At 41.7% G+C, this 26,915-nt stretch overlaps 2 protein-coding genes across 3 annotated transcripts in view; one reads left to right on the top strand and one right to left on the bottom strand.

Annotated features, from left to right (window-relative positions):
- Positions 1-26,915, bottom strand: part of TMEM132C (transmembrane protein 132C) — a gene marked incomplete at both ends in the record, with an annotated part of 209,049 nt that overhangs the window by 125,517 nt on the left and 56,617 nt on the right. For both annotated transcript variants that reach the window (XM_080628701.1, XM_080628702.1), the window contains one exon: positions 20,196-21,084. In XM_080628701.1, the coding sequence (XP_080484827.1) occupies positions 20,196-21,084 (889 nt within the window). The remainder of the gene's footprint in view (positions 1-20,195; positions 21,085-26,915) is intronic.
- On the top strand, positions 23,312-25,868 carry LOC308226634 (uncharacterized protein; the record flags this gene model as incomplete). The annotated part of the gene is made up of 2 exons (XM_080628531.1): positions 23,312-23,780; positions 25,789-25,868. The coding sequence occupies 2 exons, from the start codon at positions 23,312-23,314 to the stop codon at positions 25,866-25,868; spliced, it is 549 nt and encodes a 182-aa protein (XP_080484657.1).

The raw sequence follows: 26,915 nt of genomic DNA, 5'->3' as shown, positions 1-26,915 counted from the left end.
AATGCCAATGACTTTTCAGTGAGGTAAACACTGGTTTTTAACATAAACCATTACAGGCACATGTAATTGTGGGCAGCCTTTAACCAAGCTTTTCACTGGCTATTTTGCATCCTGGAAAATGTATGGTGCTATTTCTCCCAAAGACAGATTGTAAAAAGTAAAGCATCAAAGTAATCAACACAAAAATGGAAGTCATAATTGCCTTTCCAGTATGATTCATTTAAACTGGATATACTAGGCCAAATTATTTTCTTTTTCATGTGGATTTTACTGGGATTATTCCACATTTAGAGCAGATTGATATCTCAGATTGGTCCCAGAACTTGCAAAAGAAGTTTGTATAGCCAGAAATTCAAAACTCTTGGTAGTAAGAGCTTATATAGTATCCAGAGACAAGACAAAGAGAGATACTAACAAAGATCATCGTTACTATTTCTTTCTACAGATGCCTTTGCTGTAAGCCACAGCCTTTCACCTGAACACAGAACACACACCACGTTTATTTTAAGGTGCAGCAACAGCTTCTGCTGACATCTCCTGCCACTATGTGGAAGTATGATGGATGGCAGTAAGGCGACATATAAATGAGGCTTCAAAGGATTTTGCTGGCATCAGCCACACCAACCATATGTCCCTGATTTGCATAGCCAAACTTGGCAGAATTCTTTTATTACAGTTCATTTTGTGGTCTCTGCAGATCCCATAAATATTTTCCTACACAGAGAAGCCTTGCCACATTAATTATAATAGGATTGCTTTGCTAGGCAAATGGGAACACAGCCAGGATCTAATAATTTGGCACCTTGGTGCTTAGTATTCAGAACAACTCATATACGAGATGGATCTGGAATGTCTACTGGATCTTTCAAGTGCAACATCAAATTTGGATCTCCAATGATTCTTTTTTTTTATACTTTAAAACTTGAAAGTGAATTCAGTGCTTTTAGAAAAGAAGGATAAATAGAAATGCCCTGAGCCAGGAAGACTGTTGGCAGGGCCTGTGAAAACTCTTTCACCCATTTCTGTGAGAAGGATACTATTTTTATCCTGGGCTGTGCTTAAAAAAGCCCATCCTTCAGGTTTAGTGTGTAAGGCAGTAAGAGCAGGACTCAGAAGGGAGTCTGACAAATTTGAAATTATTATGGAAATCATATTTCCTAAGCAAAATCTAGGTATGTCTGGAGAGAAGCCTCACTAGAAAGAGGTTCATTACAATGCTTCATTCTCTTTATTATTGCTCCTAGAGGTAGCTCAGAATCTCTTCATATCTCTGTCTTAGCAGGAATGAATTTTCTTAAATCCGTCTTTAGTTGAAAGGCTGAAAACCAATACTGACAAAATGAAGTGGTTATAACTGTTATGACACCAAGATATATGTATCTGAACTAAAGTGAACAAAGACGAGACTCAACTCTAAGGAACCCTAAAAGTGAGTTCACTCTTAGGGAAGAAACCTGATTTCCATCACTCAAGGTAATAAAATTCTCAAATACAGATAACAGTTGTGCCATTTTGGACCCTGAGAGCTCAGGAGATGTCAAGATCTGTAAAACCAAAGTCCAACACTGTGCAAGTTCAATACAGAAGACCAACCTCCATTTTACATGAGATCCGCACACAAACATTGCCTCCATGGCAGACTAGTGCATCTTTCAGCCCTTATCAGTCACTCAAATCATGGACATAGTCCTGTAAAAGTAACAAAGACAAAATTAGATTTTAGGCCTTACAATGCACCGGGAGGTCCACGGTGGATGCATACCTTGTTTAACTTGATTACGAGTCATTTAATATCTGCTTACAATATGGCACTGTCAAAAGTCAGAACAGCGAGATTCAGTCACTTCATTACCAAAGGTGGGTAACCAATGTTCTCACAAGACAGGCAGTCGCCGTCTTGAGATCTGTCACTGGCACTACATGCTAATAAGTGCTCACAACCATTCATCTTCACAGGCAGGTCTCTCTGCTGTCTGCAAATCACTAAGCAAACTGGCAGATAGCCAAAGCCTCTGCTCTTTCTCTCCCTCCCTTTTTTTGGGCTGGAGAAAGGAAACAATGCCAAGACAACCTTGGCAATTCTCCCTGTTTGTCACTACTATCTCCTCTTTCAGCCATTAAAGTATTGCAACATACATACGAAGGCAAGAACAGCAATTGCATGGAGGAGAAGGCAAATGCTTTGACCCATAAGCCCTATTCTTTGCCTTAATCCAGTCCCAAGCACTAGACAGCATGTTGATAGAGGGATCCAAAAGTGATGTCTGAGGAACATATATGAGCCTTTTATAAACTTACATTAAAAGTCCACTTTTGGTGCTTCTAAACAAAATAAATATATATTTGTAAACAAGTATATACATCTATTTTAGTAAGCACCAAGGTAAGAATAACACAGACCAGGGGACTGAAACCATTCCACTGCAGTCTTGAGGCTATTATTCTAGCCATGAGCTTGCCCATCTTTTGACACCACAGCTTTCAAAGGTTTGTATCAATTCTGTTGACTGTAATCCCCTGATGACAGCCACAATCAGTGTTTTAAATGCACTTAACTTGATTAGGTCTCAGTGGATTGTTTGCTTTTCCAACTACCATATGCTTAGCAAGAGTGGAATATAAGCCTGGCCAGCTCTCAGGCATTTCTTTATTGATCCCGGCTCTCTCATTCTGAAGGCAGTGAAGCTCCCATTGACATCAATGAGAGCTCTTTGCTGTGTGAGAGAGGAGTGTGTCATATGTTTATTTAAAAATAAACAAAGTGAACTGAATCAAAGAGAGAGGCGGGTGTTAAGCATCAGTTTTTGAATAAAAACCTGAGCTTTCTTCCAGCCCACGGAAGGCACCAGATCAGGAACAGTTCAGTGACTAGGGCTTGATTTGACTTCAACCTTCTCCACCTTCAAATTTCAACACTGCTAATGGATATTTTCTGGAAAGCATAGCCAGAAAGGATTCCTAAGTTACTGCTACCCAGATGTTATCTGTATTATCCAAGCAGTTTGAATAATGACTGTCAATAACTACAAACCTCAGGTGGTTTCAGGTCCACTGCGCCCTACAGAAAGTTTTTACACTATAGTCTGTCACCAGTACCCCTGCTCCTATCTACAGCAGAACCACTGAAGAAAACGTCTTTCAATTGCCTTGTTCTTCTTTCTCTAAAAAAGCAATAACATTTTTTTTAATTAAAAATCCCATTTTAAGATTAAAATGCAACCAATAGGAGGAAATAAAATAACTACAAAGGCAAGAGTTAGAAGTCACACGGCTGAAACTAATAGAGACCATATTTATGTAAGTATGTGTATCTAAGTGTTTCAGGTTTAGGGTAAGAACCCCTTTGCCAAGAATGTGGCAGCTATATTTGCTAGTCTCCATGGGAAATGTTATAAAGAATCAAAAGCAAACAAATTTTCCTTTCAAATAAACTTGACCCGTATGTTTAAGACATGTGTTTCCTTTTGAATCCTTGTCCTTCTTTGATGGTGCTACATACTTTCCCCCATTTAAGAGCAAATACTTTGTTGTTACAGCAATACTTTCCCACAATTCTACTATGAGGGCCTCCCTGGTTTCTGAAGCCAGAGCTTGAAAATCATCTTCACTCCTCGCACACATCTGCTCCAGGCAGGATGCCCCCAAGCCCTTTCTTATACCTCTGCATGCAAACTTTAGCTATTACATTGCAATCACAGCAACTGGGAAAGAGAAAAATCTTAGTAGCATATAACTCAGCATAGCGGGAAATAGGACTCACTTTTGGATTTTCTATGATCCTTTGTACTTTTCTGTTCTCTCTTCCTGCACACTAATCAATGCAGTTTTCCCTCTTGCTCCCAAGCTCTTTTTGTGGAATTAGCTCCTCCTTTAGCTAGGATGAGAATTTTTTAAGATATCAAATAAAATCTTGTCTCATTCTTGTTGGTTCAGAAATGAACCCACTGGAACACACTGGGCAACAGGTTGCTAAAGCACCACACTGGACTGTCCAGCAGGACTGAACACAAGACTTCCAAAGCTCAAAGTAGGAAATTAAAGTTACAAAAGGGCTTTTACCTGTTGCTTGTGATAAACAACAAATTTGGGCTTCACTATAAGGCCTGCCATAAGGCTCACCGCAATGTACTCCAGAACTGTAATCACTTATTCCATGTATTTTCTGCTAATATATTTATGTATCTCTAATAATATGCAATTAACAAAAACCTTATGGTGGTGCTTTCCCCAAATTCTCTATCAGATCTTTCTCACCTCTGTTCAGCCTCACTGTACTTCTGCCCTCGTAAGCACTCTTGTATGAACAACTCCATGGGAAGTCTGGCACTTCACATGTTTCTTCTCCTTCTGGACATATCTTGTTTTAATTATCTGTTTTTAATAGCATGACTAATTGCCGAAAGAGGAAAATGTGATAATCAGGAGTCAGAGTGTGGTGTTATAGGCTACTAGTCCTCAGCACAAGTACTCAGTTGTCAACCTGATCTTTCAATGGAAGCTTTGACATGGATTTGAATAGCCACAGGATCAGATTTTGGACCAATTTGAGATTTATGTCATTAACTGCAACCTTTATATAGCATTTACATGCATCAGTAGCTGAAATTTATGGTAGTACCACAACACCCCAAAAAACCTGGGTCAGAAATGGGTAAGGTCATTAGCCTGAAATAAATCCTACCAATATCTACAGTAAGAATCAATCATTGATTGCAAAAGGACTAACACTGAGCATGTGGCAAAAGTGACTTTTATAAAGAACCAAGATGATTACATTTAATGGAATGCAGTTTTTCTCCTCCATCCCCAACACTTCATCTGTTTGGAGTTCTGTCAACTCACACCTGGGAATTTCAGGGTTTCCCAGAAGGCCAACTGTACCCTGGTCTGCATCAAAAGAAATGTGAAAAGCAGGTTGAGGAGGGGTGATTCTGCCCCTCTACTCTGCTCTTGTAAGACCTCACCCGGAATACTGGGTCCAGCAGTGGAGCTCTCAGCACATGAAAGACATAGACCTGTGGGAGAGGGTCCAGAAAAGCACAAAAATTATCAAAGGGACGGAACACTTGCCTTCCCATCTATTTGCATTGTCATCTCAAGGAAGAGTGTTCCTTGGAAATGATGTTGCCCTCTGCATGCAGGACAGCCAAGACTACAAACAGATAGGATTTAAATATGAACACTGTCCCTGGAAAAAGAGAACATTAGCTTTTGTTATCTCTGCTAGATCTGTCCTTTGTGCTTGCACATTCTTATTTGACTGTTCAAGAATTTTATACTTAAGCTATAATTAATGTAATATATAAAATATGAAATAAATACATTAAATTGTATTATATCTTATATTGTATACGGAAATAACATTAAGCTGTCTGGCCAATCATATACTCTTTGGCTAAATTTTCATTCAATAGGCAAATAAACCCAGAAAACCCCAGGAAAACCTCACTGATAAATGTGCCTGCTCACAGGGCTTTCACTAGCTGAGTTCAGAATGACAAATGAAAGACTTCAGATCCATTTTTTTGTTTTCAATAAAAATCTTGTTTAACACTGTCATGAATATTCATGTGCTTGGCAGAGCTCCAGATTAAGCAAATCAAACAAGAAAACAACAGTCCACTTGGCTCCACAAAAGGATGCACTGGATTTCGTGTGCTAAAGCACGCACTTAAAGAAAGGTACAAAACAAACTTTGCTGTGACTGTGCTCAAAGGGAAATAAAACCCCCTGACACCAAAAGCAACCTCTTTGCATGCAAAAAATAACAACATTGGGCAGTAGCTCCTAGCTGATACAAAGTCCACTGGCATCGGTAACGTGCAATATATTTACATCACAGGACTGCAAAGGCTGAGGAGCTGCTGCTCCGCAGCTGCTGCTCCTGATGGCAGTGGTGGCCAAGGTGACCCAAAGCAGCAGCTTACTGAGGCCCTTTGGCTATAACAGCTGTGTGGTCTCTGGCAGTGCTGCAGAGCAGTCCGGAAGGTGTGCTGCCGGCAGACCCCCAACTCCCTGCGGTGTAGGGGATAGCATTGTAAACTTTGCTTTCTTGGGGGCAGCCCAGCAGCTGTCTGTGGTGGCCTCAACCAGTCGTCCTATTTGGGTAGCTCAAGGACTGCGCTTGCAACTAAACCTTGTGCAACAATAGGAGAAAAAAAGATTACATCTACCACATTTTGGGGTTTTTTTTATTTCCTCCAAAGTCTTTGTATACTTACATGGAAGAGTCACAACCCCTCTCAAAAGGATCACCAGAAGTGGTGTGAGTTCAGTTTACAGTCCCAGTATGTTGATGGATATGAGACATGGAAGGATCAACTGAGTGACAGAAAACTGCAGTCTCATCTAATGGCTCTAGGGATGGTATCTTAATCCATGACCTACTGCTTTACCCATTATGTAGTACCACTTGCACCAAGGGAGTATACTTTTACATACATATTTACGTAGTAAGCAAGTAACACACTTCATTACAATCAAGGATAGGAGAGAACTTCTCAAGTAATAATTTTCTAGACAAATCAGTCATGCTCACTATTATTATTTTCAAACCTGACCACATGGAAATTTAATATACAAACACTGAAACTGTAATAACATTTTGTCCCCTCATCACATGCTTGTAAGATATTATTACTCTTGTGTAAGACAGCCCAAGCAGTATCATATCAAATGCAAGTCTCACATTGTGTTTAATCAGACAAGAGAAATTACAGCTCCAATCTCCATATATCTCTCTCCAGTGAAAAAGTAAGGAGTGGAAGGTGCAGATAAAGCAGAAAAATGAATTAAGTTGCTTAAAGGAAAAGAAAAAGACAGACCTAGCCACACAGTTGGGTGCTCATGCAATGTATATCTCAAGTTCTAGCGCAACCAACACTTACTCACTTACATAAATTTACTCCTATCAGAGTAACTTAACCTAGAAGTTAAACACAAGAATTAAGGTTCAACTTGGGAAAAGTTGGAAAGCATCATCCTGTCCCTAGAGTGTAGAAAAAGGTATAGACTTTACAGCTGCTGTTTCCCAATCTCTGTTCCACACATCCACATGTGACAGGTACACTCTGCAATGACATCATACTTGTGTATGTAAGAAATTCTGTTCTAAATACCCTTCACAGTGGTAAGTCTGTCTCAAGCACACACACACAGTCAGCGAAGCCATTTGCCAGATTTGAGTGGCCAGAAGGCAGCAACACAAACTCCTTGCTGGGGCAGCAGTGCAGAGACAGCCTTCACGCACATCTACATTTTAAGCCTTAGATAGCACACTAGGAAGATGTAAGAAGCAGAAACAGCCAGATTTAATAATTCTCTACCAAAAGCAATCCAGATTCCAGCTTTCTCCAAAATATCTATCTGGAATGAATTCCCACACAGCACTCTTTTCTGCTCTGAATGATGAAGCTCTAAAACTGAACAGAGATTTTGCCCCCTCCAAATCATAAGAACATGCTCAGACTGAGTTAAACTCAATTTGTGTTTCTTCTTTTTCTGTCCTTTTTATATTTATTGGAAAGAGAAATAAAAGGCAAAAGCAGTTATCCTTTGGACAAACATTTGAGTACATGTATGTTTCAGAGTAGCAATTGATTTTTTGTACAACTAATTTCCTTAAGTTTGTAAAGACTCTCTTACCACAACCCTCTTGCATTTTCTCCATTCTTTCATATTGCCGACTCTGAATCAGTTGAGTATTTGCTAAAAAGACAAGTCACAGAGCAAATATAAGTAGCCCAGGCGGCCCTTAGGCACCATTTAAACAATTATCAAAGTAACATTCCTTATCCATCGAGACTTTTCTTGAGCAGAGAAGGACGCATGAATGTTCACCTGCTTTTGCCATGAATCCATTAAATTTTCCCCTTGAATAGCTAGGACTTAAATAAAAAGACATAATAGAAATGAAAAGCAGTGGGATATGTGGAGGCGGATATAATTATGCAACACAACAGGACAATCATTGCCTTTCTGAACAATCAGAGCTTCCTAGAACAAGAACTTCTTGACCATTTCCCATTCTCAGGAATCGCTCTTACCTCCAGCCAAGATCAAGACATGACTCACTCTCATTTAGCTCTCATTTAACTCTGATGTTAGTTTTACTAACATGGAAGAAACCACAATAATCAGTAATATTTAAAATGTAGCTAACTATATGATTCTTTCATGCTAAATAACTGAAGAACTAGGAAAGCATCATCTAATTCATATCAAACAGGTAAGCAGTTAGATCCTTTCAACACTATTCATTGCAGTACAAAACACACTCCCATCTGCAGGATCAAACAGCATTTCATAAAGCATGATCTTGATTTTAAAGGTTACCACACGTTTAACTTTGGCTACAGCACATACAGCTAAGTGCCTGAACAGTCTTTTTGCAGAACTGGGGCTTACAGCTTTCCATCCGGCAAACACTTCATCCACAGCATTTTTAATGTCATTGCTCCCAATAGAATGGTCTATCCGACTGAACTGTGCTTGATTTTAGTGCAAGGTGGTACAGAGTCATTCCCTCATGGGAAATCCCTTTAATAGTTAATAGATACAACCTAATAGGGCTGTAAAGGTGTTTAATGAGGATTCATCTAAGTCACTCTGAAAGCATCCAGAATGTAATACAGAACATGCAAGCCTCTTCTTGTAGATGAGAATTTGGTATTTTTTATTTTTAAACTCTAAGCCAAAAAAGAAAATTGCTACATTTATCAGGTAAGTGTGATAGGGAGGAGGGACAAACCTAGAAAACACTTGCAGATGGACCTTCCAACAGCATTTTTCCATTCAAGAGCCAGACTGCAGAGCTGCCCCCAGTTGGGTGGCACTGGGGCTGCTGAGTGTGGGAACTCAAAGCAAATCGCATCCCTACTGCAAGAGAGGAAATATTAATACTGCCTTTTGCATCTGCATTGCTCTACACAGGTTTTGAGGAACCAGTTCTGAAGGGAACCAGGCAGCCGAGCCTTGTGGATAGGCGCCACAGATTCATATAGATTTCCCTAAGACAATTGGGGTTTTTAAGGCAAGAAAATAGAAGTACTAACACAGGAAAAGTACTGCTACTCCCACCATCAGCGTTCAGACAAAGGACGGGGATTCTGAACAACTGCCAGAAGTCCATGGGATCAATTCAACTTCAAAATGAAGCTGTTTAAGAGCAAAAACAAAGTTAGCATACCTCATCTACTATTAGATCTCATTTCCCTTAAGTACTCGCCAACACACAGTCAGGGACTGTTTCCACCCTGAAGTATTTGAAATTTAATTAAACATGGATAGAAGTAAAAAGAGAGTTGAAGTAGCTGACATGAAATTATGCGTGTGTTGAAAGGTAAAGCCAGTTATATACCAGGGCACTAGACTTTCAAGTTTATTGCTCTCTATCCATTACAATAGTGACATATTTGCACAGCTATGGCATCCATTAGGTGTACACGATGAATAAAAGAACATGTTACAGTGGCGTTTATGTCAATGTTTACTTTGAGTAAGAAATCAAACCAACTGTTACCATAGCAATGGACAAAGCACCCATCACCTGAGATGTTATGGAGATTAAAGAATGCAAAATATGGATGACAGCACAGCCATATATTTAACACTGAGAGATGAGGCACATTAATTTCTGAGCAACTATTCAGGATTCCTTTAAGGAGCTTTCAGAAAATATTAAAATTAACCAGCTCTCGCTGTGTGTAAGCAGCGGATAAAATCTTTACTCAACAATATCAGTATTTGTGCCCAGTGTTAATTACAATAGCATTGTCTCAGGCAGATAAGAGAAAAATTCTAAAGCAGTACCCTAGAGTCTTAGAAAATGGAGATTACACATCACCTTCATGCCAGATTGCCGCTTGCAATATCCTTGCTAGGGCTTTGAACAGCTTGATTTGAGATACTAGCTCTTCAGCATAAAAGTCACTAGGGAGTTGCTGCAAAGCTCAATGTCACTCAGCTCAGACCCCAGTGGAACTAAGCCACAAGGTTGCTGTTACTCCCTTCAGTGACTCTGTTGGGAAGTTGAGCTCTTTAGGTCTGGAATCGCCACTTTCATGTGTCATCATGAGCACAGCAGCACCCACCAGTAAGTCAAAGTTCAGTGTCAAGAATCCAAGTTACATACTTGAAGGCTGCCATGATGTTACCTGCAATATTGTGCGACCCTCCTGACACTAGAGCTGATTTGTGTAATAACATTGCCTGCTCTCTGTTCTTCTCTTTGCCCTGAGCCTCTTTGTTCAGACTAGCTCTTCACAGCTTACTGAGTAGACAAGTGAATTGAAACATTAACACCATCCTTTGATCATCTGCTATCTCAGAAAACAACATTACAATACACGTAAGTGCACACTGTCCACTCTCATCAAACAACCAACATCAACTAAGTACAGAAAAAAATGTTTTGGTCGTTCCCTTCTACCCGAAAACTCTAATCAGGCTGCTATGGAAGTGAAAAGCAGAAGCTGGTGTTAATGTGACCTCTCATGAATGTTTCTAATCCTGAGGAATAAAAAGCAGCCTAAAGCTTGTGAATATTCTCATTACTCATCAGGACTAAAATCAGGTATGTTCCTAAGTGACAGGCTCCTACTGTGGGCTGGTGTTTCGTTTCCATAGGAAGAACTCTCTGTGCAATCAGGGCTTTCGCTAAGCTAGACATAACCTCAAGCAGAAAAATATTTTTGTTGCTACTGGTGGTATTTCTACAACCTGCTGAGCCCAGGCACACCAAGTGACTCAGTGACTCCAGCAATTAGCATCACAGCACCTCAGTTTTTATAAGCTATAGCAAAGCTCAGACTCCTCTCTAAGCAGCCATGCAATAGGAAAAATGAGTTTCCTCAAAATGGGATCCACAAATGCCCAATGTGGCAAATAAGAAATCCCTTTAAGCTGGTCAGCAACAACATTTGTGCCTTAATGATCACCTGAAGGGCTGAACTGCCATCCCCACTACTCATGGGAGGAGTGAAAGACTAAACATGACATTATGGTGTAGTAAGTCAGGCACTCTCATCCACAAAACCAAGTTGTGACTCATAATCCATAACTATTTATGTGTTCTGCTAACAACTAACCAGGGAGGTTGAGGAATCAGGCTCCAGGCTTTGGTGCGAGTACCACATATTCCCTTTAATGACCTGTCTCTCTTGTATAAAGAGCTCAGTCTCAGCACTTTGGAAATCAAGGCTTACATCTTAGAGCCAGAGCTTGTAAGAAAAAGCAAATCTTTTTAAGCAGCCTGACAGCTGAGAATGCAGAGGGCTGTGTCTGAAATGCTTCCCCCCATTTGTCTTTTTCTTTCTCTTTTCCTCAGATACACGCTATTTCTCAAGCCTTCTTTTCTCTAGTCTTGCTGATCGAAGCAGCAATATGAAAACCTAAAATGATGCTGCTGGAGATGATTAGGCTGTTAGTGCAAATTAACCCCCTGGCAGCTTTGCTAATAGAGACATTTTGTAAAACACCAGGAACCAGACAAACAAACATAAAAGATGCTGAATTCCTTTTTAAGCCAGTCTTATCTAAACGGTGAATTAAACAGATTTTCTGTGCACTGAAACGCTATAGAAATGCAACTTTCTTTTCAAGAGGATACCACACACAGCAGCACACACCTCTCTCTGAAGAGGCAGCATACACAGCACAGAGTGGGAATCCAAGGAAATACAGAGCACCCAAATTAGGTCATGAAGGAAATGGTGACAAAAATTGGAGTCAAACACCCTGTACCTTTTAGGAAAGCTCAGTATTGTATAGAAATTCTCTCTCAAGTGCAGAGTAGCACTTCCCACCATCCCCACGCCTTCTGTGGAAGTTTCAACTGTAAAGTGCCGTAAGAGCACATAACCAATTTGAATTCTTTGGGTATGTGCTGTCACGAGTGAGGAGCAGCAGTATGCCCAAACAGAAACTTCAATCAACCTGACAGTTTCTATCTTTAATAATGAGCCCCTCAAGTACCAATGAAACAATACAGATAAACCTGATTTTGCAGTTCTCTTCTGCCAGGTACCTACTCTTGGATTACTCCCCATACTTCCACCCCACCTATGACTTGCTGCTGTCCTTCCCAGGATCACTCCAGGAAGTTGCTACTGCTTTTACAGCTTTAACTGATGCACTAGGTTTTAAAGCCTTGTCATACAATTTTCTCAAGGATACTAATTTCCATTCAGACCTACAGGCTCATACACTTTCTTGCTTACAGTAGCCTTGGTACCCAACAGTTTGTCAGATAATCACACAGAGAATTCCCAGGAGATTCCCTAATGCATCAGATCACAGCCTTTTTCAGACAGCCAGAAAATATCTACCTTGGTTTAACTAAAATCTACTCCCAGTAGTATGAAGTTTCCCTCACTACTGCTGGTTTGGGAGGACTGGGATGTACCCTAATGAGCCACCATTGTTTCTAATTAGGCAAGTAACCAGGGATTTAATTAACTGTGGTAACTTGAGTCACACAAATGGCTAATAGTCTAAACAGAAATTAAATAGAGGTGCCTCATCTCATCTTTAAGCAGCCTTGCACATGCACAGGCATTTGCAAAGGTCAGGCAGAGCAGAAGCTAGCAGGAGACAACCGCATCCCTCAGAGCAAGATCTCAAAACAGGAAGACAAGAGCCAGAGGCACCAGTGAGCATTTAGCAACACGTGCTGCAGCATAGCTGGAAAAGAAGCCAGGCATGACTTCACTGGTTTGCAGAGACTAAAGGGGATGGGAGGAGAAACTGCTTACAAGGAGGATTTTAACAAAATACCTCAATATGAGTCTCTGAAACTAATACACATGAGTTTGCCAAAGATTAACCAAAACCTTCAGCTCCAGCAGTTGAAGAGCACTGACAGCTAGCAATTCCCTGGCTAACTGGTAAGGCACTGATTTTGTTCTCTTCCACTTATGGCCAACCCCTTTGTGATACAAAGAATATTTCCACAAGTATTACACCACCAAATTAGTTAATTGCAAGACTTCTCCATGATGTGATTTACACTTAACAGGCAGCTGACCGGGGTGTTAAGGACAATATTTTCAAAAGGGAGGCTATAACTTCTCATCCTCAGCGCTGAGTAGTCTATGGACATCAGCACCATTGAACTTTAATACTCAGCCCCTGAACAAGTCGTGGTCTGAAGCCTCTTCGTGGTTCAATGATTGTAAAGCTGTGCTTCAGTGACTCACTCATGGTCAATCTGCATATGACTTCCCAAGTAAGGAACACAGACTCAGCCTTCTTACAACAAATAGTCTAGTCTCAGTAATAAGGAGTTACATTGCATTGGTGATGTCAATAGAATTGCTCAGGTTTCTCAAGCACTATTTTGTAAAGGCTTTTAAAGAGGGTCAGAGGGAGAGCTCCTGTTTTCTCTTTTCATAGGCAGCTTCAATTTCCAGTTAGCAATCAGTTCCTTTTAAAACTTTACCAATCCTGACTCACTGCTACCATAGACTCAAGCAAGCTCTACACATCTTCACTTGGTTCTGGTAAGACGCACCTTTTCTCAGTCTCTGTTTAAAGGACACCCTCACCAGCTTAGCATTTTGAGGATGAGTCATTTGTTCGGAGGACCCAGCTGTTCTGGTACAAGAGTGATATCCATGAAGAGTGCTTGCTAAGAGTTAATGAAACTAAACTAACTGGACTGTGACACCATCCTCTCAAAATATTATTAACACATTCGCTCAAAATGCTTTGAGGAAGCTTTTTTTACATTACAAATGCTTTTTAAAGTTATACGGGAAACTGTTACCCTTTTACTGTTAGTCTGTCATATTCACTAATCAATGCCGATTAGGAGTACATCAACAGACTATCTCCCCATTGCTTACTGAAGAAGAACATAAGAAACGATAGCATGATTGCTATGAATTTTTAACCACACTTTTACTTTGGAGTAATCTTAAAGCACTTGGCAAGGTGCTACTACATTTTGTCACTTGCAAAAAATCAGAATCCCCACAGTGTAACAGCTTTTGTATGATTTACTGTCACCTATATTATGTAAGACACAAATGCCCTATGGGGACCAGAGACTTGCTATACCGAATGGTGTATACAGAGCACAGCCTAGTCTCTTCCTCGAACAAAGATGAAGGCAGGAATAAAGTGATCAGCCTAAAATAACACAGTGAGTCCCAAACAGATGAAAGAAGAGAACTCAGGTCTCTTGACTTCCTAATTAGTGCACAGTAAGGACTAGACCACTACCTTTTTCCATTAACCTGCTCCTCTGTAGATTTGTAGCTGAATTGTTACTAATCATTCTATAGAAGGGAAAACAAACAAACCAGTAAAAATTAAGTTTCAGAAGGCTAAATTCTACGCAATGAAATATATAACCCCTTCATCAATGCAATATATAAAGCCCCTTCAAGCCAGGATTCACAGTTCTGAATGCTTTTGCAAACCACCTCTGGCCTAGTACCTGCCTTTGTGAGTCCTACCAATACCATAAAATAATTGGGAAAACCCTCTGATGGGCTGGAAGACTGGGGAAGAGGTTCTTCAGTTCCTCTGAACCCTGATTAAAAGTTCCTACGCAAGCAAATTGCTTTTATTTTCCAGTCTTAATAACTGACTTCATTGAAAAAGATAGAAGAAAATGTGAACAGAATACTGACTCTGTCAGCAGGTTTGCATTTTGTTTATTCAAGATGGAAACATGAATGGGGAAACTGTATCTCAGGTGAGAACAAACAGCACTCCGCTATTCGGACTGCCTGTCATGCATGCTTTATTTTTATATAGTGTAAGTGAGTATTAGCCACTTAAAGTTTAGCTGTGCCTCAGGATACAAGATGTATGTCTAAAGAGAAGGTTTAAGGCCCTATAAACAGCAATCTAGCTATCACAGACAACATGTGTGTTATTTCTTACAATCTTCTGAATTTTAGAAGACAAGAACTTCTTTTCAACTGAAAATGCACCATAAGGAGACAACAGAAGCAAGTGTGAGGGCTTCGAACTCCTCTCCCTTCACATGTCAATTGAAATGCTTTTGTGCAGTGAAATCACTTTAAAATATTTAAGTAATGCAAAGCTGCATAGGAAATGAAAAATGTTTTGTTGCAGTTCACATCTGGAGCCACACATGCCACCCAGAAGAGCATCCCACCAAATCGTTCTGTCTCTCTTCATTTCACTCAGCTGCATTAGTTTTAAAATATGAAGCAGCATTACAAAAGTGCACTCTTTATTTCACAGTTGGAAATCAGCATTCCATTTACTCTGGAAAATAGGTACTTTGGATATTATGTCCCAAATTGTGGGTTGACACAAGACATAGAGTGAAATCAGCTCTGGTCTTGGTTTCATATAGTGTGGTTAACTTCAGCTTTAGTTAGTCATTACAGCATCACGTGGGTTTGCAGTGATGCAGCATTAAAAACTGACAAACCAACACTTAAGCACAGGTAAATTTCAGAGTACTAAAGGTTAATCTTACCTATACGATGAAATGTCAGTACCTAAAATAGAACAGTAATTGCTTGAAAGTGTTATTACTTTTGTTTCTTTTATATAAAGCAGGCAAAACAGCTGAGGGCAGTGTCAAGCATAGACTGCTCCTCTTGAGTGGTCTGCTCCCTAAGGAGGCTCCAATAGGTCTTCCATGAAAAACAGGCAGAATTAGCACTGGAGATACCTTTGTTTCATGGTCAGTTATACCAAAATGGCTGTTTATGGCCAGATAACAATCCAGTCTTCAAAATACTGGGATTTATAAATATTCAGTACACAGATGTTATAACTACTTTTTCTAGCTATGGGTATTCTGTAGAGCTACCCCATGTGTGCATCCTCCTCTTGGTTTTCAGCTGTTCTCAATACTACCCAACATAGCACTGCTGTCAATACTCATTAGGAACTCACATATAAAGCTGCCTCAGCTGATGGGCTTAATAGCTTTCCTCACTGCGCTTATCCTTTATCCTTCTTCCAACCTGTAGATTTATTATCACTACTAATTATCCATTGTCTTGGGTTGATTTAGTTTGCAGGACAAAGGTAATTCAGTAACACTGTTTACAGCCTACACCCCTTCAGATGCAATGAGGTGCAGTCAAAATCTGTAATAAGAAGCCTGAGGGGAAAAAAAAATGTACCAGTGTCTTTCACTTATTTTCGCTAATCAGGACAGATAACAACTTCATCCCCTTCCTTTATACTTATCCTGCTCAATACCTCATGTAAATCAGGTTATCTGGTGGCTCAGCACCTTCTAGAGTGAGTTAGAGATTAGCTGCTGCCCAGCAAAGTAACATAAAACACTTAGCACTCCCACACCTTTAGCTTTGGCCCTGTGCTGAACAGTGCTCTGTCAGATCAAATGTGGCATGTCACACCATGGAAAACAGATGGAAGGATCCTTTAACGGTGTAGCAGCTGGAAAAGTATTTAGAGCTACAGAACAAACACAGGCCAACCTTTTCAAACTGCCTAATACATTCAGCTCACCAACTCCCCAGTACTACAAATAGAAATTGAGTGCCCAGCTTCCTACTTACCTTCAAAAATCTCAGCATATACATGCAGCTACGTGCTATTTTCAGCATGGCCATGACTTTTTTCCCCTTATTTGTAGCCTGCTGGCTGCAAGGGCAGCTCATAAAGGCATTCAAGAACAGGGTCTTGCCCTAAGGATTTTGCTTTCTAATCCTTACAGACAATACACCCAAAATAATGAGTAGGTAACAAGAGTATGTGTACACAGCAACAATCAATCATGGCAGCTCTGCTGAAGCCAGTGGTGTTAATTTATAACAGCTTTGGGAAGTGCACATAACACCTAAATATTCTTTACTCTAAACATTGGTAGGGTTTTTTCACTTTTCTGTCCTATACTGATGCTACTTTTCTTCTGTTCATAGTTTACCCAACTGCTAGAGGAGGTATCAGTAATTTCCCATTCTCAGCAGTCAGCAGGCCTAGAAATCCTTCCCCATGGTAGGAACGCAGTGAAATATTCTCTTCCCACTTCTCTGTTTCTTTAGCTCTTTAATCAAGATTCTCATTCATATTACTGTTGATAATATATGGCAAACCTGAAACCCCTTCCCACCAGAGGAAGCCAAAGTCTTTTAGGAACAGGTCTGAAAACAGGTTTCCCACTCCTGAGAGTGATGCTGACAAACTATTCTCATCTTCCATGTTGCATACAGAAAATGCCTGTAAAGACTTACCAGAGGTGACACAGCAGGACAGGACCTGTAGCCTGTAACCCATTAGTATCGTTTGAACTGCTTTCACAATAGCCCTGTGCTTGACTAGTTGCAAGAAAAGAAGACCTCTGTTTATTCAGACAGTGCTCCTACTGCTCTAATGTACTACCATGCATAATTCGCTTCACTCCCTGTCACATTAGTCATTCTCTTTGGTGTTCTTGGGCTGATAAATTTATAGATAACAATAACAGGATTCTGAATTAAGACCCAACTTAAGAACATGGTTTCAATTGCAATGATTTGTGGGTATGAGGTCATTTAGACCAGTCTACTTTCATTTTGCCAGAGAAAATTTGTTGCTATTATTCCCTCTCCCCTACTCCAGCAATGATCACATACTGTTTGCTTCAGCACTGGATGTTGCAATACTTCAATGAATAGTATACAAGAAGCAGAAAATAAACCAACCCACTGTGCCTGGGGACAATGTGTGGTGTGTTTTACTTTAGCATGATTAAATGTGAATGCATGTCATTGAATGTAGGGATTGCTCTGCTGGGAACCCCTGAGCATGAGAGTATTCAGCCTTCTATCTAACCAGGCAATGGCCACAGAGAAGGTTAAAGGAGCCCTTAGGCAGACCCAGCATATGCACTGGCTACTCCCTGGCTCCTGTATTTGCTTGGCTTTTTTTCTCCTGTAAGATGCAGGCACTTCACAGATTCCTGGGTCAAATCCCATGCTCTATCACACCTAGGAATTTTCACTGAAGACAACGGATTGCCACCATAGAACTTAAAGTGGCTTTGACAGCCTTTCACCAGCCCTCAGCCACTAAAACTATGAAAGAAACCTTGTCAGACCCAGAACAAGCCATGCAGATCAGGACTCGTAGGATAGTCCCATATGACTTTTGTAGTGGGGCTCAGCTGTCCCTTCCTCTTGGAGTGTCAGGAAAACAGTTGAAACTATTTCCTTCTCTTTCATGTGTAATTACCCTCCTGAACATCCTGAGCAAAGCTTCCATCTGATGCCTTAACAACTGCACAGATCAGCGTCTTTGAGAGATACAAGAGACTAACAGACCTGCAAGACAATGTTTTCAAACCCAAGATTGCTCTGGATTATCTCACGTTGATTTTCCTGCCTTTGGCCGAAGAGAGGAAGAAGCACACCAAACAGTGCTGATTTTCAGAACATGAGTCAGCCCTATACTCCATCTCAAGACAATGACAAACCTGTCCATGCCTACCAGAAGCAAGCAAAAGCCATTTGAAAAACAATCTTGGTCTCTTCAGCCTCATGTTCTTCTGTTTGGTTCAAAGTAATTTTATAATTGAATTAAAAATGCAAACCTTCTTTTCTCCAAGAGTCTTTCAGCAAGAGAACATGGCCTGGGCTCTGCATGTGATAACACAGAACCACTGATCTATTAATAAATGTCAGATTATTCCCTTCAAATAAATTTGTCACCTGTTCTCAATGTAAATCCATTTTGTTCATAACAGCAAGTCACACAGGCAACTACTGATGTCCCACATTAGTATATCTACCTATTGCACCTCTCAGCATGCAAATGGCATTGTTGCCTTGGCAGTCAGACTCATTTCTGAGCAAAGAAATATATCAGCAGATTTCAACAAGCTTATTGATCTTCAGCTCACTTCTCAGGATAATAAAGACCGTGACACAGACCTTCAAAGGGCAATCCCCTCCCATCCACCCAGCAAACATCCAGTTCGTTGCCTTTGGACTTCTTTCACCACAGCTACGCCTGTTATGTGGAAAACTATTCTTTTTCTACTACTTTGTGAAAAAGGATTTTCAATAAAAGATAAGCAACAACCTTAGAAAAGGCTTCTATAGCAGAGGTTTCACTGAGCAAACAGGTGTCTGGGAGATTATCTCGCCAATTTAACCAAAGCTGCAAACATCAGAACGACTCTGGGATGACTAAAATCCCTCTTTTTTAAAATAGAAGCCTTTTATCTGCCAAGCGACACTTCCTGTTCTAAAGGCTATTCTCCTCGGTAGTTGTCAACTACGTATTAATCTAATTCATATAAGCTTTAGAAATAAATACTTTCATGTGCAGAATCTTTCAGGAAACTCTGATTCCCTGAGGCTTTAAAGAGCAATTGTTGCTTATCACCGTGGAAATTTCCCTTGAATTTAAAGCCTGGTAACAAGGAAAAAAGATACATCAAATATTTCAGTGATTAACAAGTTTCCCAGTCGTCCTCAAAGGATTTTCATCTGATCAGCAGGGAAACTGCTAAAGAAGAAAATAAAAGGGAAGTGATCTGACCCAGTAAGGCAGTTCTTGTGTTCTCAGGTCCTGTATTCACCACTCCTGTCCAAAATAATGGTACTCACTTCTAACAGTCCTTTACAATCAACAGCAATATCAAACGCATTAGGCCTTAAAGGGTCCAAAATAATGGTACTCACTTCTAACAGTCCTTTACAATCAATAGCAATATCAAACGCATTAGGCCTTAAAGGGTATAAGTGGTGTTTCTCTTTGCCAGCACATAGCTACAAGTAGATAGTTAAACCCCTCCCTAAAGAGGTCTCACAACGAAACCACTCTGTGTGGGAGAGGCCTCTGCCAGGGCACTTAAAGAAAAGCAGGTAATAGATGTTTTGCTATGTTTAAACTCCATGCCTGTGCAATAGAAGCCTAATTTTAAAAGTGCTGTAAAGCAGAGAACTTTCCTTGTGCTTTACTGTCCACCACTGTGCAGACATGGCCTCACTAAAGTAGCAAATTGCCATATTTTGGGCACTGTTGCAGAAAGTGAGCATGTGACAAATAGCATGGCATACATGTTAAAACCTTTCTAGTGATGGAGGCTTTCAACCCTCTTTGCAGTGGTCAAGGGAGAAAAAGGTATTTCAATGGCTAGAAGCAACTTTCAGTGTGGATTTAACATCAGGTTAGTTGAGATTCACTCCATGTCCCCAACATCTTTGTGTGCTACTACATTAGAAACATGCAGAAACAACCTACTGTACCTGAGTATGAACTGATCCACCGTAGAGTTGTTGGCAATTGTCACATAAACACTCACCACCTCCCCTTGCTTGACAGGCTTTGAGGGCAACCAGACAACAATATTACTATCCAGCCGTAGCTCCGTTAGCTGAGAAGTCTCCTGGCCTCGATAGAGGCTGACAGATCCAATCCTCTGTAAGTGGGACATGGTTTCATCCATGCCATCTTTTCCTGGCCGAATAGCATTCCCCTTCCTTGTATCCTCAGCGGTACACTCTCCCTTCTCCTCTCCTGGTTGAATAGTATAATAAAGCTCCACAGGGCTCCCATCAAATTGATCCTGTGGTTTCTTGCGGCCTGTGACAACCACGGGAGGGTTAAACCAGCTTGGCAGGAGCTCCAGCTCTGCCACACACAGCCCCAGGTCCCCTTTCAGCCTGCAGCTGCCTCTGACTTCCCGCGTCTCTCGGAAGGCGAACACCCGCAGGCAGGGCAGCCGCTCCGTGGTGCTGTAGTCATCCCAGTCCCTGCCCACGATGTAGAACAGCACCTGCACTTTGGGCTTGCTCAGGTAAATTTTGTTGCTCATTATGTAGGCCTGAAGTTTCCAATTATAAGTAAACTTGTTGGCAGACCCAAAAAAGTTAGAAGTTAACATTAGATCCTGGGGCACAGCTTGTTCAACAGAAAAAGGTCCATAGCTGGCATTTAATATAGGTGGTCTCTTGGCTTTATATGGGAAGAATGATTCCACCCTGGACTGCAAACTGGAATTTCTCATAAAGTCCTGGTTGGCTTCTTTAAGAAAGAAAGATGTCTCAGCACTGAAGATACGATAGCTCACAGGTAAGTATGTTGGTAACGAAGAAAATCTCTGATTATTGTTCAAGACCCCTCTACACTCGGCCACTGTTAAAAGAAAAGATGATATGAATTAGATCGCATCTGCTTATAGGTTCAAAGGGACTACAGCTTTAGCAGAGCTACTGGTAAGTTAGGGACAAGAATTATTTCACACAAAAATATTTACAGTGTAGCTGATTGTTCAGATGTAGCCAACTTTTTTTTTTGTTTTTGAATGTAATGAAACAAAAAAAGTCTCTAGCGCTACTTTCATTTATCTATGACAAATGTTTAGTCACACAGGTGATGTACAAAGGGTTGTCTGCAGCACGATCAATCATTCATACACCCAGAGTGAGTAGGAAGAGGAAGGTTCACATAGCAGAAACAATGCTTGTCCCTATAGCCCTTTTACATGGCTGAACTGAACTGCAACAGTGCTTTGCTAATACTCAGCAGATCTGGAAAATGTTCACTGAATACTTTAACTATCACCTGAATGAGAAATAAATAGGTTACTTGTCACTCCTATACAATGTCTCACCTTCCTAACAAAATGTCAAGCAAACGTGTAAGTTTGCACACACCAACCCTCTTCGGGACTTGCCACAAATCAAAGTCAGTTTTCCAAAAGCAATTCCCTAAGTAAACAGGGTACCTTTTAAGCCACCCACATGCTCACCCCTTCCCTACTCTTTTTCTGGTTTTACCACCCCCTTCTAAACTTTCCACCCACTTAGGAACTTCCCTCCTGTCTTTGTAATCCTTCTGTTCAGTTACAGCATGCATAAGGCATTCGGTACGTCAGTATGGTCCACTGAACCACAGCCCCCAAAGGACTCCTAATCACCAGCCCTACAAGAACACTGGCCAGGAGATCAAAGATAGGTTCTGCTCTACAGCCAAAGGAAGAAACTGCTTTTCTAAGAAGTGATACACACACCATTTCACATTATTCCTCTGTCAAGAAACCTTGCTCTCTCATTACTGTTTCTAGCACTATGCTCTATGACTCTATAATTTAATATTGACAGCTAAATTATTTAAATGCAGATGCACATCACAGGCTAGAAATATTTCAACAAGTACTAATACAGAAGATGCACACAGAGACAAATTAGTACATACTGGCTGATTTTAAGTTTCAGCTGAATATCATTTCTGTTATAAAGATTAACAACACATACTGTCTAAAGGTTAAATTTATTACCTAAATTAGGGTATAGAACAATGGAGAACAGTTAAACATGCGGATTACCTAATACTCACTACCCTCTTCCTAACTTACACTAAAGAGATTAACTATAGGTACAGAAGGTAGCTGAATGATGACGCATCTAGTGCTAAACTGTCTTTAATATTTAAAAATAGACCTTGCCCTCAGACATATGTCAGTTCCAACATCTTTGGGGAATCCCATCAGAGTTAAGACTTATGGTTCTATGTAAGTTCAGCTCTTTAAAGAAAGGCAACCTTAAAGGCAATGTATAATGCACAGATTCAGCTGGAACTCGGGAAAACCTGGTGTCCTGGGTTCAGCAGTAGCAGTCATTTTTTCTACTGGTGCAGTGCTGTGTTTTTGACTTTCCGCCTGGGAACAGGGCTGATAACAGCGATGTTTAGACTGACCAAGGACTTTGAGAGTCTCATGCTCTGCCAGGGAGGAGGAGAAGCCAGGAGGAGGCAGGGACAGGACACCTGACCCAAACTAGCCAAAGAGGTATTCCATACCACAGCACGTCATGCCCAGGAGGTAGAACTGGGAGTTCCCGGAAGGGGTGGATCATGGCAGGGTGGGGGTGAGGTACCGGTTGGTGAGCGGTTGTATTCTCTTCCTTGTTATTTCCTTTATCATTATTACTATTAGTGGTAGCAGTAGTGATTTGTGTTATACCTTAGTTATTAAACTGTTCTTATCTCAACCCGTGGGAGCTGCATTCTTTTGATTCTCCTCCCCGTCCCTCCAGAAGCGGAGGGAAGAAAGGTGGGGGGGGAAGTGGACTGCGTGGTTCTGATTTACGGCCTGGGCTTAAACCACGACAGTTCTTTTTGGCGCCCAACGTGGGGCAGGAAGGGTTGAGATAACAACAGATCTGACTGAGGCACAATGCTGATTTATGGGCTCTCAAAGTTGTTGTTTTTGATACCACAGTTTCTGTATGTCGTAGCTTGCTTGGAGCCGGTATTTGCTGTGTTAGTGTTTATCAAGTGTGGGCCTTGGGCTAAGGTTCTTGTTTCATTGTACTTTATGGTAATGGCTTGCGATACGGGGGGGCTCCGGCAGCAGGGCGGGATGGACGTGGCCGTGGACTTGTACCTGGCCGTCCCGCTGCTCTTCACCGTCCTGGCCCTCGTCCTCGCGTCCGTCTTTGTGAGGCTGCAGGGAGCTGAGGGGGAGCGGCCCCGGGAGCCGGCGGCGGCCGAAGCGGCCCGGGAGAGCGGCCCCGGGGACCAAGCGGCGGCGGGAGCGGGGCCGGAGGCTGGGAAGGAGGCGGCTGCCGAGGAAGGGAAGGAGGCAGCTGCCGAGCAGCGGGAGGAGGCGGCGGAGGAGCCGAGCCCCACAGCCGAGCCCAGCCCCGCGGCGGCCGAGAGCATCCCCCAGCAGCCGCCCGCCGAGCCCCGTGAGCCTGAGCCACAGGAGGATGCAGGAGACCCCGCAGCACTTTCCAGCAAGGCAGAGGAGGAAGATCTGGACTCAGAAAAAGAGAAGCTGGTGGTGAGAGAGCCTTCAAGCACAACAGCTACAGCAGCCCCAGTGACAAGTACAGCAGCATCATTTGAGAGTTTTGAAGGTTTTGAATGGCCTTTGGGTACCCTTGGAACCTGCCTGCTGATTGTGATGGGGATCACCATGTTGGCACACACACAAAGTGTGTTCTACCCACGACCATTTTGTCTGATCTCAAGAGTTAAGCAGAGTCGGGTTTGGGTCTTGTCTGGGGTTAGACGACAAAATAGGGGGACTGAGAGGTTTTCCCCAAGGCTGGACAGCCATGAGTGTCATGGTGTGTGGGACAGTATGGGCGAGTATCTAATCCACTGGGCCCCTCCAGTGCTTTGGAAGCGTCGGAGATGGAAGGCAGCTGTGTGGAGTCCCCGACGACAAGTTGCAGAGACTGCTGCAGGGGAGGGTGAATTATTTTGAGCCTGATGGGCCCATGACACTTCAGGCCATCAGGGCAGAGAAGCAACATAGAGATGGACTCATGATCGAGGGGTGGACTTTGCAATGGGCCTCTCCTACTCTGAAAGACTGTTACAAGAGATGGAGCCCAACATCATGGACCGAATGGACGCAGCGCTTTATAGGGATTGGTCTGTGCATGACGATAAGAGTGCACTGAGATGAGAGTGAGGGTATATTGAAAATGTGGGATCTGAGCATGACGTGAATGGTATGGAATAAGGGGTGGATACTGTCCTGGGTTCAGCAGTAGCAGTCATTTTTTCTACTGGTGCAGTGCTGTGTTTTTGACTTTCCGCCTGGGAACAGGGCTGATAACAGCGATGTTTAGACTGACCAAGGACTTTGTGAGTCTCATGCTCTGCCAGGGAGGAGGAGAAGCCAGGAGGAGGCAGGGACAGGACACCTGACCCAAACTAGCCAAAGAGGTATTCCATACCACAGCACGTCATGCCCAGGAGGTAGAACTGGGAGTTCCCGGAAGGGGTGGATCATGGCAGGGTGGGGGTGAGGTACCGGTTGGTGAGCGGTTGTATTCTCTTCCTTGTTATTTCCTTTATCATTATTACTATTAGTGGTAGCAGTAGTGATTTGTGTTATACCTTAGTTATTAAACTGTTCTTATCTCAACCCGTGGGAGCTGCATTCTTTTGATTCTCCTCCCCGTCCCTCCAGAAGCGGAGGGAAGAAAGGTGGGGGGGGAAGTGGACTGCGTGGTTCTGATTTAGGGCCTGGGCTTAAACCACGACACCTGGAGATCTCCAGAAAGCCCTACAGAGACAGGCTCCTATCAGCTTTCTCAGAGCTGGTAGCTTGAGGATTTTTGCAAATAACAGATTCATTGTCCTTCAGGAATGCTAATTATGCAGCCAAATTTAATTAAATGTTTTCAAGTAATAAATAATCAGTATCTATCATTACACCACATGACTGCTGCTGACAGACACCACCACCACAATCCTGTTGAGTGTGCACACAGGTAGTGTGCAGGGAGAGTGAAGAGCTCTGGAAGGCAGGTGTTAGGCAATTAAGGAAAGAGGAAAGCAACAAATGTGGAGGAGGAGGAGGAAATCAGAGTTTTCCAAAGGACAGCAGCCATTAATTTGAAAAAGGAATTAAGATATGTTCACTCATGTTTAATTCATGCACCACCACTGGGTGAACTAGTTCTCATAAGAGAAAAATGCCATGACTGGGCAAAAATGAAAATTAAATAAAATAGAAGGAAAAAAAAAAAAAGAAACAGGCCTGTCAATGACAGCGCCAGCACACAGTGAACTACCAACTCAACACCCTCTCTGCCAACCAGATTCACATTTAAAATACAACATCAGCTTAGCACACTGTTACAATCCTGCAAGTCTCCAATCTGCCATCTCCAATGGCATGTAATTTAATTCTACTGAAAAGGAGTGTACAAATACCATCCCCTGAGCTGATAGAGTTCTCCTTAGCTGAATCAAAATATTAATCTGTTGGGGTTACATTCCAAAGTGCTATAACAAATAAAGAGTGCAAAGAAGATCCACTTTGGACTATGAACCTTTCAAGAAAATGGCAAAACTTATGTATTTTTTCTTGTCCAGGAGCAGAACAAGAACTTGGTTTACCGAAACAGCAGCAGTTTGGTCCCACTTTCCTCTCTAAATCCCTTCATTTGCCCTGAATGAGCCTGCTGTGATTTGGTCAGCTGCCTGCAGCCCCTTGCAAAGAGCAATTGTGTACATTTACATGACAGGTAGCACCATTCTTTTTAAAACACCTGGTTTGCTACAGGAGAAGTCAGCTTCTTACTGCTCAGTTAGGCTACTGAATTTGACTTCACAAATCATTAGCATTTCCTTATTAGACATCTTGTTTCAGGCCAAGAGCCTTGCAATGTTTCAGGGCAGCAAGCTCTAGTTAATGACAGCAGGTAAGCACTTCCATGAATGTCAGCATTACTTGCCTTAAGCACACAGGTACATTTTGCTTTTCAACAAAACCAAACCAAACCAAAGCCCAAACAGAAATAAACTCAGCAGGCTGCAGAGACAAGTGAAGTCATGATTTCAAAGGGTTGTTCATCAGGATCTATGCTTGACACTTAGCAGCTGTTTTTCTGCAATTCCCAGGATTTTTGCTCATACAGACATATCCTCTTACAGACAGTGGTCCCATTTTTGCAGGCACTCCATTTATCCCAGATCAATCCCATGGATGAGGTATGTGGGACTTGGCCCAATAGTAAGAAAAATAGTCATGCAACTCCTGCTTTAATAAGTCAAGCAGCAAAACCTCTGCAGCCAGACTAACAGCAGAAAGAAGAAAAAGCTTCACTTTTCTGTTGAAGCCTGAAGATTTCCACCCACTTTCATACCATACATAATGGAGTGCTATATTTCCATAGTGATGGCTGTACTTTAGACAATTTATTTAAGCACTTTAAGCCTTTTACTGATAAATCAGTAGTTCAAGTTGTCTATTTTATTTTAGAATCTGCACCATATGACCAGAAACTACAGGGCGTCACTTAAGGGATTTGTTCTATACTCTTCATCTCTACCCAATAACCTTCATGGCCTGGCATAATTAATTATATGTTTCCAGAGAGCATTTCAGTATGCTCCATCAGTTCAGCCACAAAGTTCTTTAATTTATCAGAGAATTTAAACAAGAAGCTACATTTTTTCTGAGTTTCATATCACAAGATGTTATTTTAAATAATCATTAA

The sequence above is a fragment of the Psittacula echo genome, assembly GCF_963264785.1.
Source record: "Psittacula echo genome assembly, chromosome: 13".
NCBI lineage: Eukaryota > Metazoa > Chordata > Aves > Psittaciformes > Psittacidae > Psittacula > Psittacula echo.
This window is presented reverse-complemented; position numbering and strand designations above follow the sequence as displayed.